This window comes from Acinonyx jubatus, chromosome D1, assembly GCF_027475565.1.
Source record: "Acinonyx jubatus isolate Ajub_Pintada_27869175 chromosome D1, VMU_Ajub_asm_v1.0, whole genome shotgun sequence".
Taxonomy (NCBI): Eukaryota; Metazoa; Chordata; class Mammalia; order Carnivora; family Felidae; genus Acinonyx; species Acinonyx jubatus.
The window spans coordinates 91,100,991-91,120,199 of record NC_069390.1 but is presented as its reverse complement, the minus strand read 5'-3'; the positions used below and the strand labels follow the sequence as shown (position 1 = coordinate 91,120,199).

Below are 19,209 nucleotides of genomic sequence, written 5' to 3'. Positions count from 1 at the left end.
GTCTGTGGTGCCTCGCAGCTCTAATACGTCACCCACTAGGCTACACTGCCTCTGCATTGGCCCAAGAAACACCACAGCATCTCTGGGCTCCCATGCCAAGTCTAGGTGAAGTAACAGAAGCTGCGAGCAGAGGCTCTCAGTGGAGACAGAGAGCCCTGTCCTGGGGGTGGGGGTGGGATGCAGGACTTTTATATGCCAGCCTTAGTTTCCAGACGCAGTGAGGCCGCCTCACCCTCCCTTCCTTTCCTCTCCCTTCTTCATCCATCACATTCACAGGACCAGTGTGGCATCCAGCCAGGGTCACAGTTGTGCGCTGCTCACAGCCATCTCACCCGACCCTGTGTCCCAGGTGGCTGCCTTTCCACCTGGCCATGCGCAGCTGGAGGGCCTTTCTCCGGGGCCCTCGTCTGAAGTCTGACGATGTCACAAAAGCTGAGAGCATAAAATGTACCTGCGGACTTCTCTTGGTGGTTGGTTTTTTTTTTTTTAATTGTAATTTATATACCATATCATTCACCCCCTTTTTAACTAAATTTGGAGATGCTTAGTATATTTAGAGTTATACAGTCATCACCACTAACAAATTCCAGAATATTTTCATCACTGAAACAATTTCTGTACCCATTAGCTACTACTGCTCCTGGGCCCTAGAAACCAGTAATCCACTTGCACTCTCTGAGGATTGGCCTATTTCAGATATTACATGAATGGAATCATAAAATGTGTGGTCTTCTGTGTATGGCTTCTTTCACGCAGCAGAATGTAACCAAGGTTCATCCCTATTGTAATACGTATCAATGCTTCCTCTGTTTTATGGCAGAACAGTATTCCATTGTATGGATAGAACACATTTTGTTTATCCACTCATCAGTTGGTAGGCATTTGGGTGGTTTCCACTTTTTGGCCTCCGAATAATGCTGCTATGAACATTCCCATACTCTACATGATCCGAGCCCGTCCTTATCTTAGTGAGTCTTTGTCATATCCTCAGCTATTCTCACCCACAGCACCGGAACCTTCCATGCTGGGCTTATCCCCGCTGGGTGAAACAGGCTGCTGCATCCATGGGTACACCGTGTGCCCTGCATATGGGCTCCTGACCAAGGAGAGGGTGTGGACATGAAATCCAGCTGTAGCTTCTGTGCCTTGGCATTATCTTCAGTTACTCAACAAATACTCTACGTGTGCCTTTCCACCTTCCCTGTGCCTACCATTGTATTAAGCCCCAAGGAATTATACATCTGTCCCTGTCAGAGACCCACTAACAGGATCCGTCTACAGCTGACTTAGAAAACGGTGATGTCTCTTACAAACAGGAAGAGTGCGTGGTCTATGGAACGGGCATGGTTCTGGATGTGAGTGTCATACCCCTTCTACCCAGCCAGGGGTACCTGGGGCAAGTTGCTTAACCCCATCAGGCCTCAGTCTCCTCTGCTCTAAAATGGGAATGACAATATCCAGCTCACAGCGTCGTAGTGAGGGTAGAGTAAGATGATAGATGTGACAGTACTTTGTCCTGATACAGACACCGCCATTGTTGCAAAGGCCGCCCGTCTCCCTCCGGGAGTCCCCATAACCTGCCCTGTCTCAGAAAGAGCTGAGAGAAATCTTAACACTTCTAGGGAATCTGTAGGGAAAAGTAAGAAAACTTGAAAAGCAAAATCGGAGGGACTTAGAAAGACCATTTTTGTTCCAGAATATCTTGTCTGCTACTTTTTTCCTTTAACTGTGTCACACTATCTGAAATTCCACTCATCAGATGTCCACTTAAAGGTATCCAATCCCTGTCAAAAACAGATGCCTATAGAGAGACCGGGACGCCATCATTCCTTCACAGCTTAGTATGAATTAGTTCCAAAGCTTGCTGTTTTACTCCCACTCAGCTAAGATCCACTTCATGGGAGGAGTACCAATGCTTGTTAGTGGTGGAAAATGAAGATAGGACATTTTTTAACACAGTATTTTGAGGAGGCAAACCAGGCTGGCATGCCAGGGAAAAGGTTTCTAGCAATTGTTCTGTTTCTAGCAGATTCTTTGAGGTCCCTGACCTTTTGAGAATCTGATGAAAGTTTTATCTGCATCATCATGAATATAGTTTCAGGAGATTTGACCCTGAAGTCCCAGCAGCCAGAGGCCTCAGATTCAAAAAGCTGACCACAGGGTCACACGAGGGTCCTGGGGCTGGTGAGAAAAGGTGCTCAGAAGTGCCAGCAGGGAAAGAAAGGAGGTCCAAGTCTGTGCTTACCATCTCAGAATTTACTCAGGTCTAGTCTGCCACCTGAAATTACAGTGAGATCTCTTGTTTGTCCCTGAATTCTGTGGGCTCCTTTCCACCAGAACACAGATCTTTAACTAAATCGGCCTTTAGGGCTAGCCTGGAAAGCTAGCTGTTAAAACAAAATAACTTGATTCTATGGGGAAATGTAATCCAAGTTCCAAGTATCGTATCTATCCACCAACACTTAAGTTTCAGGTATGAGACATGATTTCCGCAGTCAAGGGACTGATCATTTAACTGGGGGATAAAGTATACACAGAAACCATGAGTGGTCAACCCATGATGTAATCAAGCGCTAACACACATACACACACACACGTACTCCAGGGGTCCGAGAACGGAGGACTCAGTATAGGTGAGAGGAGTTTGACCATCTGTGTTGGTCAGACACATCCGGATTAGTGTGTCCAGTACTGAGGATCACATTTCAAAAGGTCCTTTGGCAAGTTGTGTCCAGAGAAGAGCGGTCAGGATGGGGAAAGGTCTGTTCAAATGACTAACAGGAAACGTGTCATATGATGATTGGTTAAGAGGACTGGGGATGTTCGGTCTGTAGAAAAGATGTGCTCCTTATAAGGAACAAGGGTTTTGGAGGTACACAGGCCTGAGACTGATCCCAGCTCCATTTTGTACTTGCCATATGACCTTGAACAGGTCAACTAGCATCTCTGATGTTAATTTCCTCTTCAAAAAGTGGAGACAATAATACCCGCCTGTGGTGAAGATGATCAATAATATGTTAAAAAGCGCAGTGCCTGACAGATGGTCGAGCCCAGAGGTGGAGTGGACGTGGTTAAAGATACAGGGGGTGCGAGTCTTGGCTCTGACACTCACTGCTTGTATAACCTGGAGCTAGTTTTTTTAACCCCTCTGGGCTTAGTTTTTCTCATGCGTGAAATGTGAAGAAGGATGCCCGTTTTATAGGTGCCTAGAAAATTCAATGAGAATACATGGCAGGTACTTTGACAGAGTAAGTATTCAAAGTTAACCAAAAACTATAGACATTCCATGTGTGGTGGGTAGCTCTTGTCATGAAGTGAGAGGCAGTGCTAGAGGCCCCTGTGTGACTTCAGAGGACAGTGTAGGCTCTCTGGATGAGTAGGGAGAAGACTTGAGTTCAACAGAAAGACCTTCTCCACCATCAGAGCAAAGGGCTGCTGCACCATGTCCATTGGCTCCGCAGAGCCACGTTTCCCCACCTTTTCCGAGATGGTGCACACAGAAAATGACAGTAAACCAACTACGTTGCTTGTAGCTGGAGACCAGCCAGAGGACTCCCACAGCCCTAGACCCCACCAAGCCACCTTGGCACTATCCCTGCACACCTGTAAGTTGTTGGGGTGCATCGCTGAGAGCACTGGCATCAAGGACTCCTGCCCAGTGGGAGAGCTGGTCTCAGAAACTTCGAAGGCTCTGTGCAATACAGAGATGTTGGTTTTTAACAAGCCCCGCAGGTGATGCTGATGAACCAAGTTAAGGTTCAGTGGGGGAACTGGGACTTGGGCGAGGCCTGGAAGGGTGGCTGGGATTTAGGATTGGGTAGAAAGAGAAAGAGGACTTGTTCGGGTAAGAATTCTCTCCCCACTGACCATCAGTGCCCCCTGTCTGGCCTGTGATTATTGTTGACCAAAGAGAGTGACCCCTCCTTCTAGTGTTATGAGCATGAAATCCTCCTTTCCCCTTACTCACTCCCCTGGAGGATGGGGAACTGTGTGGCTCTTTGTCGTGCCATGACTTGTCTGTCCCGTGCTGCTCAGGCATCTGTACCTGTAGAGCTTCAGTGGAAGGTACATCAGGAGCTGGAAGAAGTCAGGCCAGCCATGTCTTGACACGTTCATCTCTCTGTGCCAGAGAAACATTAGGTCTTGGATTCCTGCCAGTGACGTGACACTGTTTTCTCACACCCACCCTTCATGCGGGATGGAGAGGGCACAGTTGAAGCTGCCCTCCAACTCCCCCAGAACAGGCAGAGAGTGTTGGAGGCGTGCCCTGGGGCAGCTGTAGTCCCAGGGCATGGGCCGCACTGGCTGCTTCCGCAGCAGTGAGTCCCAGAGGAGGAGGTGAGATTGGTGGTCTCCATTAAAGATGGGACCTTGTTGACAATAGATTGGGCAGCCGCAGGGCTGGATGGAGCCCATCAGAGAAGACGGGGGGTGGGGGGTAAGAGACCACTGGCGTGCACTGTGTCCCAGGACCCTCCCTTTGGGAGCCTGCAGCTCTCAAAGATGCCACCTGAAAAATGGCCGGGGGAGATTTACAACCTCACAGCATCCCCCAAGAAGCCTGAGGCCCACGTTCGGGGGAAATACCCCATCGTGTGTGCACGGGGACTGGCGCAGTCCCAGGATCCAGGAGATAAAACCATTTGGAAAAAAAGGAGCACATCTCTACGTGTGCGGAAGGGGCTGCCGGGGGCTCCTGCCATGTGTCAGAAAAAACAACCTGTGGCTTTTTCCCAGAGACGGAACCACGTGTGCCAAGCAGCAGATTGATTTTATTCATGATTGATTGATTGATTGATTGATTTAACAAACACTCACAGAGTGCCAGGCTGCCAGGCACTTTTCTGAGCACTTTTCAAACAGTAACTCACTCAGTCCTTATTACCACCTCAGGGTAGGTGGAAATCTTTCCCCCAGTTGACAGAAGAGGAACCCAAGTCACAAGCCCAAGGTCTTGGGCTGGTGAGAGACCAGGATTCCAAGCAAGAGAGCCTGGCTCTAGAGTTCACGTTTTACCTACTTTGCACCATGCTGCCCCCAAGACTCCTCTAGAAAGCTGGCCGGTGCGCCCCCGTGGACCCTAAGGCCCCCAGCCCCCCTCTCTTTCCCCACAAACATGCATGGAACAATCACTTAAAGGAACGGCCCTTTGAGTAAGTAAGGGAGGCTGAGTCTAGCTAGAATTCCTGGGAAGTCTGAATCCCTGATGCTCCCCACTCTCTCCCACTCTTCTTCACTCTCGAGGACACACAGGGAAGGGTGGTAACCACCACTTACCCCTTTAGGTTGCTATGATCATCCAGGCCACAAATACATACTGAACACTTACTGTGGGCCAGGCATTTTCCTTAGCATGGATGAGGTTGGAGTGGAAAGAAAGGTGGGGGTCCCTTTCCTCAAAAACAGGCAGCATGTCTGGTTTGGGTGACAGACAACTAAGAAATCATCCATGTAGCGCATGGAACCCTGGGAAGGGTAAGCGCTGGTGCCCATGGGAGAGGAGTCCGAGCAGGCATGAGGGACTCGGGTCGGGTTAGGAAGGACCGGTCTTGTTGCAACGTGAAGGAGGGATTGAAATAGACAGCAGAGGGAGGGGGGATCATTCTGAGATTGCGGGAGGGTGAGGAACTGGGAGGTGGCAGATTTTTTTGCAAGGGAATACTATACAGCAATGAAAATGAACAGTATAGTTATGCAGAACAACCGTACATGAATCTCACAACTCTACTGTGGAGTGAAATACTGCATGCTGTCTGATTCCATCTACATAGGGTCCAGAAACCAGGCGAAAGTAAACCACGATGTTTAAGGATGAGACATAGCAAAACTACAAAGGAAAGCAAGAAAACCATAAAAATCAAGTTATCTTTGGGGACGATATCTTTTGGGGGTAGTGATTGGAAAGGGGCACAAAGGGGGCTTTTGGGTGCTGGTGGCATCCTATTTTTTCACCCGGGTGGTGGTCACACTGGTGTTTGTGATATTATATAAAGCCATATACGTTTTCGTTCTTTGTACTTTTCCGTGTGTGTGTACAACTATAAGGGAGAAGGGAGTAAAAAGGAGAGAAAGAAGAAAGGAAGGTCTGCACAAGGTCAATTACAGTAGAAAGAGAAATTCCTCTTCATTCTAAAAGGCTCAGGTTTTCCCCCACTTAGCCTCTCTGAAATCAGGATGCACCCCGCCGTCGGTGGCATCTCCGATGTGATGAAACGGGGTTGTTTCAGGGACCCCCACCCCCACCATCCTGACTGCCTCTGTTCACTTGGCATCTGACCCTCCTAGAGCAAGGCCACGCCCACAGAACTGGGGCTGCCACAGAGCACGCGCCCAAGGTTGGTCAGGAAGGAGAAGGGAAGAGGGCTGTGGTGGACACCAGTGCGGTGCCAGTCATGGCGGGAAAGGGGGGATGGAAAACTGGCTCCAAGCCCTGCTTCACTGACAGCACAAGGCCACTGGCACCGGCAGTCTCCCACTTCCTGTGTGATGTCCCTCGGTGACTGGCCGGCCTCACGCTTATGTGCCCGGGCTAGGAGGTGGAAGGACAGTCTCGGGGTGCAAGAAGTGGTCAGGGACCTATGAACCATCCCTGGCCACACTTCTTTCTGGCCCAGAACCCCAGGAGGAACTCACTCTTCCAACCGAAAGGTGCCTTCAGCTTCAATTTAGGCCAGATGAGACCTGAGTTAGGAGGCCGTAAAGCGAGGTATCAGAGAGAGGCGGGAAAGAGTGTAGGTCAGATTTCAGAAGGACTTCCTGACGGCAGCTGTGGCGCCATGAAACAGCTCCTCTGAGTAAATGCTGCCGTTCCCTTCCCTGGAGACTCAACAGTTGACTCCGTGCTGTCTGGGGGGGTCTCGCTACATGGTACGGATTGAGTCCCTGGAGCGCACGTGCTCTACCTGCATTATCTCATTAGATCAGCCCCCAAGTCCAAGAGGGACGCACTCTTTTGTTAATTCCACGTTAAACCAAGGAAGCTAATGATGGAAAACCTAGAACAAGTTGCCAAGCTCACATAGCTGGTAAGTGCTGGGTGCAGGAGTTGAGCTCTCCAAAGGCCAAGCTCCTTTCCACCAGGCAGCTCGGCCTAATTGTGCAAGCCTCCATGCCGGCCCTGAGAAGGATCTGTCATTTTCTGGTCCGTTCTGTATCTCTTTGTCAAGGAAGGATTATGTACTTCCAGAAAGCGGCTGCCACTTCCCTCTCCAGCTCCAAAGGAGTTTTTCCAAATAACGATCAGAGAACAGCTACTATGGCTTGATGGCTTACCACGATCTCATCTGATTCCTCTTCCCGTCCTTGGCCCCGAGCCTTTCCAATTGTGCTAAAAGTAGCACTGACCAAATCGAGGTCTGTCCAGGGCTCAGGACTATTTTGACTCTGTCCTCAGGAATCATCTGGTCTGAGGCGTGTCCGAGCTGGACTGCTCCCATGAGAACTCAGATGCGGAGCCAGGAATGTTCTGGCCGGCACACCTGTCCCCAGAGCTGAGCCAAAGCTGCCACTCACCCCATGGCCTCCACCACGTGCCTCCTGAGATACTGGTTCCAGGAGGGTTGGGTGGTGGCACCTGCAATGTGGGAGGATGAGAGGTTTATATCTTTATCCATAAGAGAACAGCCAGCCAGTTTCCGTGACACTGCCTCTTACCCTCTCCGTTACACGAGAGCATGTTAATCTATGGATTTATGACATCCACTCAGCACAGAGGCCTGCACCAGGAACCTCCTTAGAGACAGCAAACATTATCCTTCCATGAGAGGCTGAAGGATTTCCTGCCCTGGAGGTCTTTAATAGTGGAAGAGATTTGCATCCGACTGGCTTAAATGTAAATCCTGGTGCAAGTCCCCTGCCTGAAATGCCGACCCCCTCCTTTGCTAGAATGGCTTGGCCATTCTTCAAAGTCCAACTGAAGTCTCACCTCCCTCGGGATGTCCTCCCTGACCAGCCCAGCCCACCCTTCTCTTACCACTCAATGGGAACCAACACACTGCCCTTTAATAGAGGTTTCTTCCCCCTGTGCCTGTAGCTTTTCCCTCTACGCTGTGAGCTCTTACAGCCAGGTACCTTTCACTGCCAGCACCCAAGATGCTGGAGCCCCCCACCACTGATGGGCAGATGAACCGGCCCAGCTGGCAGGAACAGCCTTGCTCTGCTCAGGAACCAAGTTGGCCATCTCCTTCTTGTGTTGGTTCACTCCTGTGTTCCATACACAGACACCAAACATCTACTCTGCCTGTTACCGGGCTGGACAGTGGAGATACATTGTCTGATAAGACCAGGTTCCTGCCTGAGAACAACTCTCGGTATCTTAGGGAGACATATGACCATATGGCGGGCTATATACCCTCTAGATGGAATATGCCCACTATGTGGGAATTTGTTATTGAATTCAATAATATTCGATAATATAGTTATTCAAACAGCGGTGACGATCTCTGCCCCGGGAAGGTGGGAAATGCCTCACAGAGAATCTGATCTGTGACAGGTCTTCCCAGAAGCTCAGGAACACACACAGTGGGAAAGTGGGAGAAGGAGCTTTGCAGTGGAGGGAACAGCACGTGCAAGGGCAAGAAGGCAGGAAAGGGCCTGGCGCGGCCTGGGAAGGCCGGAAAGATGCCGTAGTTTGCTGTGTTCTCAGTCCACCTGGCCGTGGACAGGGAGGCCGCTTGGCTCCTTATCATGAGTAGGGGAATTGGAACTCCACGGGGCAGGAAAGTAGGGCTTGGGCCCTGCCCCTTCCTCAGAAGATGTCAGAAGCATAGAGCCCCTGCTCCCCTACCCCTGAGGCCTGCAGTCTCTCCTCCCACCTCCCTCTGTTCCTTCCCAGGTAGGATGAACTTGGCTCCTGTGACGCTGATGTGTTGTCCCGCTTGTTAGAATCTTAATGTTGTATGAATCACAAGGCACGGCTGCCCTGGCATGGCGGTCAGGGTCAGAGGTGTGAATTACAACACGTGACCCTCACTGCTTCAGTCAGGGGGTGCTGAGGCCAACTGCTTTCCTCTGTCGCTGATAATGAGAGTGCTTCCAAGGTTGTTGTTCGCACACTCATTCCTTAGACAGCTTTAAGCACCTTGCCAACACCATCCCATAATACTAGTGTGAAGAGCCACCTCCGGTAGAGCACTTGACGAGTATCATTCCGTTTAATCGTTAGATGACTTTATGATTGGGGGGTTAAGGGACATGCCTAAGAACTCATAGCAGGTCGTGACAGAGCCAGACTCTGAGTCCCAGCCTCTGGGACTCCAGAAAGCCCAAGCACCACTTTCTAACGCCACCCTGATCGTGAAAAATGGTCCTGGCTTACGGAGGCTGGACAGAGCCCCCCCGCCAACCCCAGATCTCCCTTCACTTCAGGACAAAGTTCTGACCCGCCCAGGCAGTCATCACACATTTACTGCATGCCTACTGGGTACGGGGTGTGGTGCGGGGACCTGGGAAAGACACAAAGACCCAGAGACCCAGTTACCATGTGGCTCCCCACCCAGTAAGTGGGACGCAGAAGGACCCCTATTCCACCACCACCCCAAACTTTCCCATTCTTAATGTGACCTGTGCAGCCTTCCCATCACTCCTTCGAACCTCCTATGGTGCCCATTACCCAAACCACCGCACCTATTGCTTTGTCTCTGCTTTCTTTCCCTCAGCAGTCATTTGCATGTCATTTGCACGTGGAAGGCACTGGGGATACATTAATAAGACAAATTAATAAGACATGGTCTCTGCCTTCATGAAGCACAATCCAAGAGAGGGAAACCAACATGTAAACAGCACAGGGACTGACATGTGCCGGGACACCACTTTCTTACTCCCACAAAGACACAGACCCAGTCTTACAAAGTGGCAGCATGAAGTGAGGGCAAGAAGACTGGAACAAAATGAAAAGAACTGAGTTCCAGGCTGGTGCCACCATTGGGGGAACATTGGAGAAGTCGCTCAGTTTCTCCGTCTATCAAGTGGGAATAACAATACTTGACCTTATAAAATTTTAGTGATATGCTCCATTAAATGAAATTTAGTGCATGAAAACAGTTGACAGGTTACCAAGTATTATTCAACTAGAGTTATCATTATATTTATCTTCTGTCTCCTGGGATGCCTGCATAAATCTGGGCACACAGTAGGCATTCAGTAAATACCAGTTAATTTAAAGTGAACTGATGGGGCACCTGGGTGACTCAGTCAGTTAAGCATCCGACTTCAGCTCAGGTCATGATCTCACAGCTCCTGAGTTCGAGACCTGTGTTGGACTCTATGCTGACAGCTCAGAGCCTGGAGCCTGCTCCAGATTCTGTGTCTCCCTTTTTCTCTGCCCCTCCCCCACTTGCACTCTGTGTGTGTCAAAAATAAATAAACATTTAAAAATAATAAATTAAAAAATAAATAAATAAAAATAAATTCAATTGGTTCATACACCCATTTACCACCTTCTGATAGTCCTATAGGCCGTTGTCAATCCTAACACTAATAATGCTTGACCTGCCTGCTGGGGGTTGGCCGTGAAGACCAAGTCAGGATATGAAAGTGCCTTGGAAGCTATCAATATTGAACTGTACTGACTCTTGGGGAACCAATTGGTCCGCCACCCTGTGGGGGAGCTGGGGGAGCTGAGGCCAGGTGGCCCTGAATGTGGAGCCACAGTCAGGGGACAGCCTCTCCCAAGCCTTAGTCCCATTGCTTTTGGGAAACAAACATTGCTCTTGTCCCAGTTTGGGCTTCCAAACCGCTGAGCTGCCTGGACCAGGGTAGTGCTTGTGATGTAGGCATGATGTCTAGGGGGCCGGGACCACCAGGTGCCCCGCCACATTAGCCCTTTACTTCTCATTTCAGCACCCCTACCCCACGGAGGATGAGAAGAGGCAGATCGCAGCCCAGACAAACCTCACGCTCCTGCAAGTAAATAACTGGTGAGTTATCACCTACCCAGAGGCTCTCAGATCCAGGGCCACTTGCTTGGCAGGGGAATGCACAGCAAGGAAAAGAGACAGCTCAGCACAGCCCAGCTACCACAGCGGTCCTCCCAGTTGGCCTAGAAGCGGAAAGCGAGGGTCAACCCAACCGCCTGGAGCTTCATCTGCGGCTTCTCAGCGCCCTCTGCTGGGAGATTGTGTCAGGAACATCACTGGAGGCTTCTTGCTAAAAATAGAAAACCCTGCCCCGCCTATAGTACAGAGGCACACAGGAATGCAGGCATCCAAAGCCTGGAGGAGCTGCCGGTGGTCATCTGGTCTACCCACCAACTATGTAAACTGAAAAACTACAACATTCTACAAAGCTGGGAGTGGGAAGGGGGAGGGACAGTTGACTGTGGACCTCATGGGGATCTGTTTTCCCCTTCTTCTGTGTCTGGCTGGGCCGTCATGGAAATCTCAGACAGCGAGGTCTGGTTGGATGGGAGTAGACCCAAGAGTTGGGCCCCCTGATCTGATCCCTGAGCCCTCTGGAGAGAAGTCAGAGTTTAGTGCTTCTGACTAAGGGGCCTCTTACTTCCTCTGTTCCATCCTGACCAGTCCTGAGTAGAGACTTCTGACCCTCCTCATGCATTCCTCCCAAGCTGCTTTGTGGTTACCAAGCTCCAGGTGATCCCGTGAGCCTTGCAGTGCCCGGGGGTCTTCTCCCGGCTGGGCTTTCACACCCTAGATCAGACCCCAGTCTTCCATACGGTGGATCAGCAGCTGAAAGTCCGGGAGCAGCTCTACACTCCCTGTATATGTGCACGTATGCCCACATGTGTGTGCGCGCACACACACACACACACACACACCACAATTCAGGGGTGACTAACCAGGTCTCTACCTTTACCCCTGGGCAGGTTCATCAATGCCCGGAGGCGCATCCTGCAGCCCATGCTTGATGCCAGCAACCCAGACCCTGCCCCGAAAGCCAAGAAGATCAAATCGCAGCACCGGCCCACCCAAAGATTCTGGCCCAACTCCATTGCTGCAGGGGTGCTGCAGCAGCAGGGCGGTGCGCCAGGGACAAACCCCGATGGTGAGACCGGGGGATGAGTGTGCTCTAGACTGGGGCTGGCGGGCGGGCCTCCTGGACACACAAGGGCTGAACATCTACTCGCCTGAGCGGCACTGGCGGCTCTGTCGCCATAATGAGCCCCACCCGCTCTCCATCAAAGAATGTGTGTAAGCCTGAGAGAAGGGAATGTTTTTGCACATGTCTTAACAAGCCGCAAGCAACCTCACAAAGATGAGTGGGAGGCCATGGTCATCAGAGTCCGTGACTGCTCAGCAGAGCCCCCTCCTCCCTCCCACGCCCTCCCGAAAGTTCCTTAGCGCCGATGAGTGTCTGCACGGCTCCCCAAGAGCTCGGGCCATCTATAAATACTGAAGCAGGCAGCTGGCTCGTGAACGGAGGCCAGGAAGAGCTTTGTTTTCCCAGCTTCTCCATCACACCCTCCATATACACTTTTCTAATTGCCGGTCGCCTGGTGCACAATGAATAATTCAGTAAGCCAGACATTTTATAGCTTGGCACGTGAAGACAGCTCTGTGTGGGAAGTGAAGTGGAAGTGTGCGTGTGCACGTACATACCTTCGTGTGCATCTATAGGGTTGTGTTCAGGTTCCCGTGCGATGGGCAATTGCCACGGGAGGCGTAGAGGAAAGAAGCAGATTTTGAGCTAGACTGACCAAGGAGAGAATCCCAAATCCTGGCTGACTGGCACCTTGAGCTAATAACTGTCTGAGACTCGGTTTCCTCCTCTGTCGAATGGAGGTAATAACACCCACAGTGCAGAACTGTTAGAAAGTCAAGGTATTTAACGTACTTACATAGAAGATGCTCAGTAAATGGAAACTAGGAGCGCCTAGGGATGCTAAGGATGAGGCGGGGAGTGGCCAACAAGTGCACGGGCAGGGGCCGTCATACCTGGGAATTGTCCACCACCCCCTGAGCCAGTCCACACTCCACTCTACCCAACACTGAGATTCCTGGGCCTGACCCTTGCCTTCTTGTCTCACGTAGGTTCCATTAACTTGGACAACCTGCAGTCCCTGTCCTCAGACAATGCCACCATGGCCATGCAGCAGGCTATGATGGCTGCACACGAGGACTCATTGGATGGGACAGAAGAAGAGGATGAGGATGAGATGGAAGAGGAGGAGGAAGAGGAGCTGGAGGAGGAGGCCGACGAGCTTCAGACGACAAATGTCAGCGACCTGGGCTTGGAACACAGTGACTCCCTGGAGTAGTTGGCAGCCCAGCTGGCACTGGTCACCGAGCAGGAGAGGAGTGTCGTCAGGAGGGCTTCAGGGTGGGGGGGAGGGGGGCACGGGCAGGCAGCACCGAGGAAGTTGGGCCCTAGCTTCCCCAGATCAGTAGCTTGAAGAAATGCAGAGCAGATGCCTGCTCCTTCCCAAACCACCAAGCTTCAATGAGTACCCCAGCCCCACTTCCCTAGAACTGCAGAGGACTCCATTTGCAGGGCCGGTCAAGCAGCCCATACGGAAAGGCGGGAGTGAGAGCTGGACTCACCAAATCCCTGAGGACAGATGGCACCCATGGCCCCCCCACTGAAGGACTTGAGTCGTTTACAAGCCCTGCACTGTGAGGCAGATCGGTGCTGTTCAACAGAATGAGCCTTGCCAGGGACACAGTTAGAAGGAAAGGGAGAGTCAAGGGCATCTGGATTCCACCCCCGGAAGGTTCTCAGCTCCTCTGAGAGACATTCAAGGGCAGGAGGAGCCCAGACACATCACCAGTGGCTAGCAGAGTGGGAGGCCCTGAGGTGTGCCGACCACAGCTCCCTGGGGCTCCCGCTCATTCCTCCAAGGACCTGTCTCAGGCACGGGCAATCACGGACTTGGGAGAGAGGGTAGGAGCAACCACAGCCACCTTCTCTCTCTCTCTCTCTCTCTCTCCCCAAAATGGATGGTCAGCTGGCAGGCTCAGATCATAGGGGGTTGAGCGGAATCCCTTCCCCTGGGTTGGCTCCAGGACCCAAGGAGATGGCACAACCTGAGCTAGGAGCCATATCAAGGTGACTCTGGGGACCACAGCCATCCCCAGGTGGTCACAGAGCTCAGCTTCCATAACAACAGGACAGTGGTGTCTTATCCCAGGTGTTCCAGCCCTCAGCCCCCCCCGGCTGTTGCCCTGCTCCCAGGCTGGCCTCACCAGCCCCATTCTCTCTTCTTCATTCTTCAGAGAAGGCAGAAGGAACATTGGAAAGAAGCATCCAGTCCAATGGGAAGCCAGGGGTTGGCGAAGGTGCTACATCCCTCTTCCCATCAATATCCAAAGTGTGGGCCAGGGCCCAGAGCCAGGCGGTGCCCCACCCCACACGTCTCGCTGATCTAGCCACCACCACGACGCACGGCGCTGGAGGCACCGGGGCTCCCTCGAGGAGGAGGCTTTCTACCACCTGCCCTAACTCACACCCTCCCGCCCAACTTCCGGGCCCCCATGATTGGCACCCTTCCTCCCCTCCTGCTCCACCCCTTGGCTGTGAATGATGGGACTGGTCACACGTGTGTTTTCCATTGGATTTAATTTAATGGACTTGCAGTTTCATTTGTAAATTGTGCATTGGCCATCTCCTTCAGTGGCAGGATGCGAGTGGCTACCTGGCTCCACTTGAGGGGACCCCTCAGGGCCCTCTGGGGCTTCCCCTCCCCCTCCTGGTTGGGGTGGAGCAAAAGGATGGTCGCTTTCCTGAGGTCTCCCTGAGATGAATGTATTTCTCCCCCAAAAGAGCTGATATTTAATGTTTTAATAGGGATTTTTGAAAAACAAATAACCTTATTTATAATCTGGGTGATCCAATCATTTTTTACTCCCTTTTGATGCCATAGGTAGAGGAAAGTCTAGCTTTTTTGGCGTGAGACTTTTGCAATGTGCAGTGGGATAAAATACATTTCCTTTTCTTCATTTTTCTTGTTCTCTCTCTCTCTTATTCTCTCTCTCTCTCTCTCTCTCTCTCTCTCTCTTTCTCTCTCTCTCTCTCTCTCTCTCACACGCACACCCTTTCACCTACCACTTTGGACAGCGACCTGCCCCGCACAGGCACACCCGCACACATGTGCCCACACATCCTCCTCCAGCCCCTCCACCTGCCTAATGTTATGCAACCTCCTTCTGATGTATCCACCAAACCAGTACTGAATGTGGCCGAGAAGTTTTCAGTAAATCTTATTACCTACCATAATTCTGGTGCGCGGTTCTTTTTCTGTGGTTAGCGGTTACTGGGACCCCGGACCGGACAACATTTGGAGCCTCAGCCTACCTCTTGTTGAACCGACTACCCATGGAAGGGAACAAGGTAGAAGGCTCTCTGGGTGGCCTCAGTTTACCTTTCTGGGCCCGAAGACAGCCACATTTGGCACACGCTGTCTACGCGTCTGGCTGAAAGACAAAGAGATTAGGGAGAGACGGGAGGAAGCGCTGCGCTGCCCTCTCCTGGCAGTTCTCTCCCATAGCAGTGGAGCGCTCAGACTGTGGTCTCTTCCACCACCCTCTACCTCCCCCCAAGGCCTCTGATCTTCCCAGCTGCATCGTAGGCTCTGAGGATTTTCATCCTCGAAGCTGGTGGCCCCAGTGCCCCTCCCCCAGCCCTCATGCCCATCCGGGTCCCAGGAATCGGGAAGGAGAGGAAGTCTTGACAGCCGCATTTAATCCTAGAGCTGCGCCCAGAGGGGAGCCTGCCTTCTGAACCCCAGGGCTCCGCACTGTATTCCCTGGGGCAAGTGGAAATTTAGGGACAGCTTCGCCCCCTAAGCAAGCAAGCTTTCTTACTTTCAGTCCCAAGGTTTTCTTATCTGGGCACTGCTGGTGAGATCGAAGTCCAGGGCATCGGTTTAGAAGCAGGAGTGAGGAGTTCCTTGCTCGCTCTCGCAAAGGCTGGGACACCCTCCCAGCCAGGCTGAAGGTGCGGAAGGGAGTGCTTACACAGGCAAAATGGCTCTGCACCCACCGCAGCTCTGAGGACCGCTCCCTGGGTCACCTCTCGCACGGAGCCCAGGCCTCCAGTCAGACCTGGAGAGTCTGCAGAGACCCCGCCTCTAGGCAGTGAGAAAGTCTCAAGATCTGCGAGAAGACGCCACTTAGAGCCTCACCTCCCAGAGCCAAGAAGCCAGCCCGCTTTCAAAGAAGTGGTTTCCAAGGAAGACATTGTTAAAAGATATGCTATCAAATAAAAAAAACCCAAGGCCAGATTAGTCTAGGATGAACTGCATAATCTACTTTGCTGTTGGAGATCGGTAAGGCACATTACGAATAAAGGCTCAGCAGAGTCCTGCGCGAAAGAAACCTGTTTATCTTGCCCCCCAGATTTATTTCCCTTTTTTTGCCCCAGTAATATCTATTCGAGTTATACTCGGATCGCCCGAAACACACTTTAGGGAACACTATTCTAAGAAATTACAGAGTAGTCTGTCCAGCCTCTCACGCCCCTTCCTAAGTATTTCTATCAAGTTCTGCCAGTTTTTCCACCATGCCGCCAATGAAAAGGGGGGTTCCTAAATCATTTGAGACATGGCTGGGGGTGTTATGAGGAGGCAGCAAATTCTCTCTCCGTGTATGACCCAAATCCTATCCATCCCAGGGGCAAGATGTGCCACAATCCCTGTGGAAGGAAGGAAAATGGGAAAATGCAGGATTGGACTGGCATGCTGGCCCCTACACCAGCAGGGCAGCCCTTTTGGGTTGGAAGATTCCTGCTCAGGGCAGCTGATGGCCAGAGCTACACTGCCTTGACCAAGAGACCCCTCTGCTGCCTTGACCTGGGCCAGATGAGGGCATTGGCACTATCACACCGCAGCCTGGCCAGACTCACTCATTCATCCGATGTATATTACTGAGCCCCAACTCAATCTCAGGCGGTTTCAGGTGTGGAGGGTACAGCTGTGATCAGCAAAGTTCTTGCCTTCAGGGAGTTTCCATTCTAGCAGAAACTTGAGACTGAATATGTGCTGCTAACGTCCCCTTAATGGTGAAAATATGAGCTCATCCCAGGACGGTGCCCTCAAAGGTTAACATTCAGAACTGCAAACAAGACCGTCAGGTCAGACGTGGCCTTCCGGTCAAATTCAGCTCCCAGACACGTTTTGTTTGGACCATATATTGTTTCTAGGCACTTTTGTGCCAACGTTGAAAAGATGGACAATTGCAGCTCAGGACCTGTATTCCTACAAGGCCACAACAGGGTGTAATTGAACCATCGCCTCCCCTTATGATATGCTCTCCAGGTTATCACAACACTGGCCATGCACGTGGTCTCCCCAGCACTGGCACTAAGTGCTACTTGCCACTTATCCAGCTGTCACTGTTTGGTTGGCTCACTGACTAGTTATGCTTCCCCTACCCTGTCTTTTAATTTTTTTTTCCTTTTTTTTGACTTTCCTTCAATATTTGAGTGCTTGCTTTTAAGAAGGGAACTATTTCGAGGCACCCGGAAGTCTCAGTTGATTAAGCATCAGACCCTTGGTTTCCACTTAGGTCATGATCTCACAGTTCGTGGGATCACAGTTGGTCGGCTCTGTGTGCTGATGGAGCAGAGCCTGCTTGGGATTCTGTCTCCCTCTCTCTGTCTCTTCTCTACTCTCTCTCTCTCTAAAAGAAAATAAATAAACATAAAAAAAAAAACCTTAAAACAAAGGCGGGGGAGGGGGGGGAACTATTTCTCTATACCCACTGCTCCATCAAGCATGAGAAAACAAGAGTCCGAGAGGCTCTGCCTTTGAAAAAACAAAATCAGAGAAAAAGTATCTGTGGAAGTGGAGATACGCCTACCTTTAATTGCAAAGTGTCCCTGTGTCCTACATCCAGACATCTTCATTCATATTACCTGCCTACCTGACCTCTACAGGCAAACATTAACCTCGAGGCATAAAACCCCCCAGGGTTACTCGTTATATATGCAGATTCGGTCCCAGGACCAACTTTTTCCCAGATTCCAAGGCAAGAGGTCTGAGGACTTTGAAAAACACTGCTCTCAGAAAACACTTTTCTGTTGCCGTTTAGAAATTACTTGTTTATCGCTGCTCCCTTAACTTCCTCTTGCTATTTAGACTACAAGACCTTGATTCAGCCAGTAGGATTCACAGGTGCCTACTCTGTCCTCAGACGGGAGACAGAGGATAATTCCACTTTGCACAGCATCGCAGGGGCAAAGGATCACCAAGGACTGGCAGACAATGTCGATTGTGTCAGACTCCATGCATTTCCACTTTGGCATCTTATTTCCATCCCACGGATAAGGCAGATTTTATGATGCCACTTTCAAGTGTACGTATCTTCTAGTTTTATATTAGCCTCTCTCTGGGCAATCTCATTTAGCCCCCTTGCAAATTAAATGCATCTCATTCAAGCAAGCCCATTTAGGACAATGCCCGTCAGGTGTGTGCATCTTGGTACATCTTTCATTTTAAGACAAGTGTGTGATTTATTTTTCATCTCATTACACTCTTTAGAATTATGTGCATCTCATTACACTGGGCGCGGTGAGACGACTTATTTCAGGTGTAGACATTACACCCAGTATTATCAGGCAAGAATTTTTTTTTCATTTCATTACAAGCCTTACAATTTATGTACATCTCATTACAATCAGCCATTTAATGTCTTAAATTCCCTTCAGTTGTGTGTACCTTATTATATCTTTTCATTTTCAGATTTTTTTTCATCTTCTTACACCCAAGCACTATTCAGAGAACTCATGTCAGGTGTCTACATCACACATCCACCTGTTGTTTCATGAATTTCTGGGTGGTTGCTTCCCCCGTCGTATTGCAAAATTTTCATTAGACGAAATCCATTTAAGGCTGGCTCCGCCCACCCGTGGACCTCCCATGCTCCTTTGCGCGGAGAGGAAGTACGCCGGATTCTCCTGGATTTGGGCAATACTCCGCTAACAATTCCCCCTCACACAGGGACCCTCTCAGTTAACTTCCTCACCTGCACATTGAGGGGTTAGAGGAGATGGTTGCTAAGTTTCTCTCAGCTGATGCTCCATGAAACTAGTCCTGTGGATGATGACGTGGGTCCCCAGCTTCTTCCCCCGAAGGGGACTGCTCCACTCTCTGGACAGCCCCCATCTCTGCTGGAGAAGCTGAGATTGACATCACCGCCCAGGCCTCCAACAACCAGCCGCCTTCCCGCTTCTCGCTGCCCTTCTGATGGGGTCACATTTTGAAAGGGGGTGAAATAACTTGGCTCTCGTCTTGGAATCTCGCCCAAGCACCTCGGGGGC

At 50.9% G+C, this 19,209-nt stretch overlaps 1 protein-coding gene across 9 annotated transcripts in view; it reads left to right on the top strand.

The window, feature by feature from the left end:
- Positions 1 to 17,568, top strand: part of PKNOX2 (PBX/knotted 1 homeobox 2) — a 316,244-nt gene extending 298,676 nt beyond the window's left edge. For all 9 annotated transcript variants that reach the window (XM_027036851.2, XM_053203925.1, XM_015074072.3 and 6 more), the window contains 3 exons: positions 10,840 to 10,916; positions 11,822 to 12,000; positions 12,987 to 17,568. In XM_027036851.2, coding sequence (XP_026892652.1) covers positions 10,840 to 10,916; positions 11,822 to 12,000; positions 12,987 to 13,213 — 483 coding nt within the window. In that variant the 3' untranslated portion in view covers positions 13,214 to 17,568. The remainder of the gene's footprint in view (positions 1 to 10,839; positions 10,917 to 11,821; positions 12,001 to 12,986) is intronic.
- Positions 17,569 to 19,209: the final 1,641 nt, after the last annotated feature.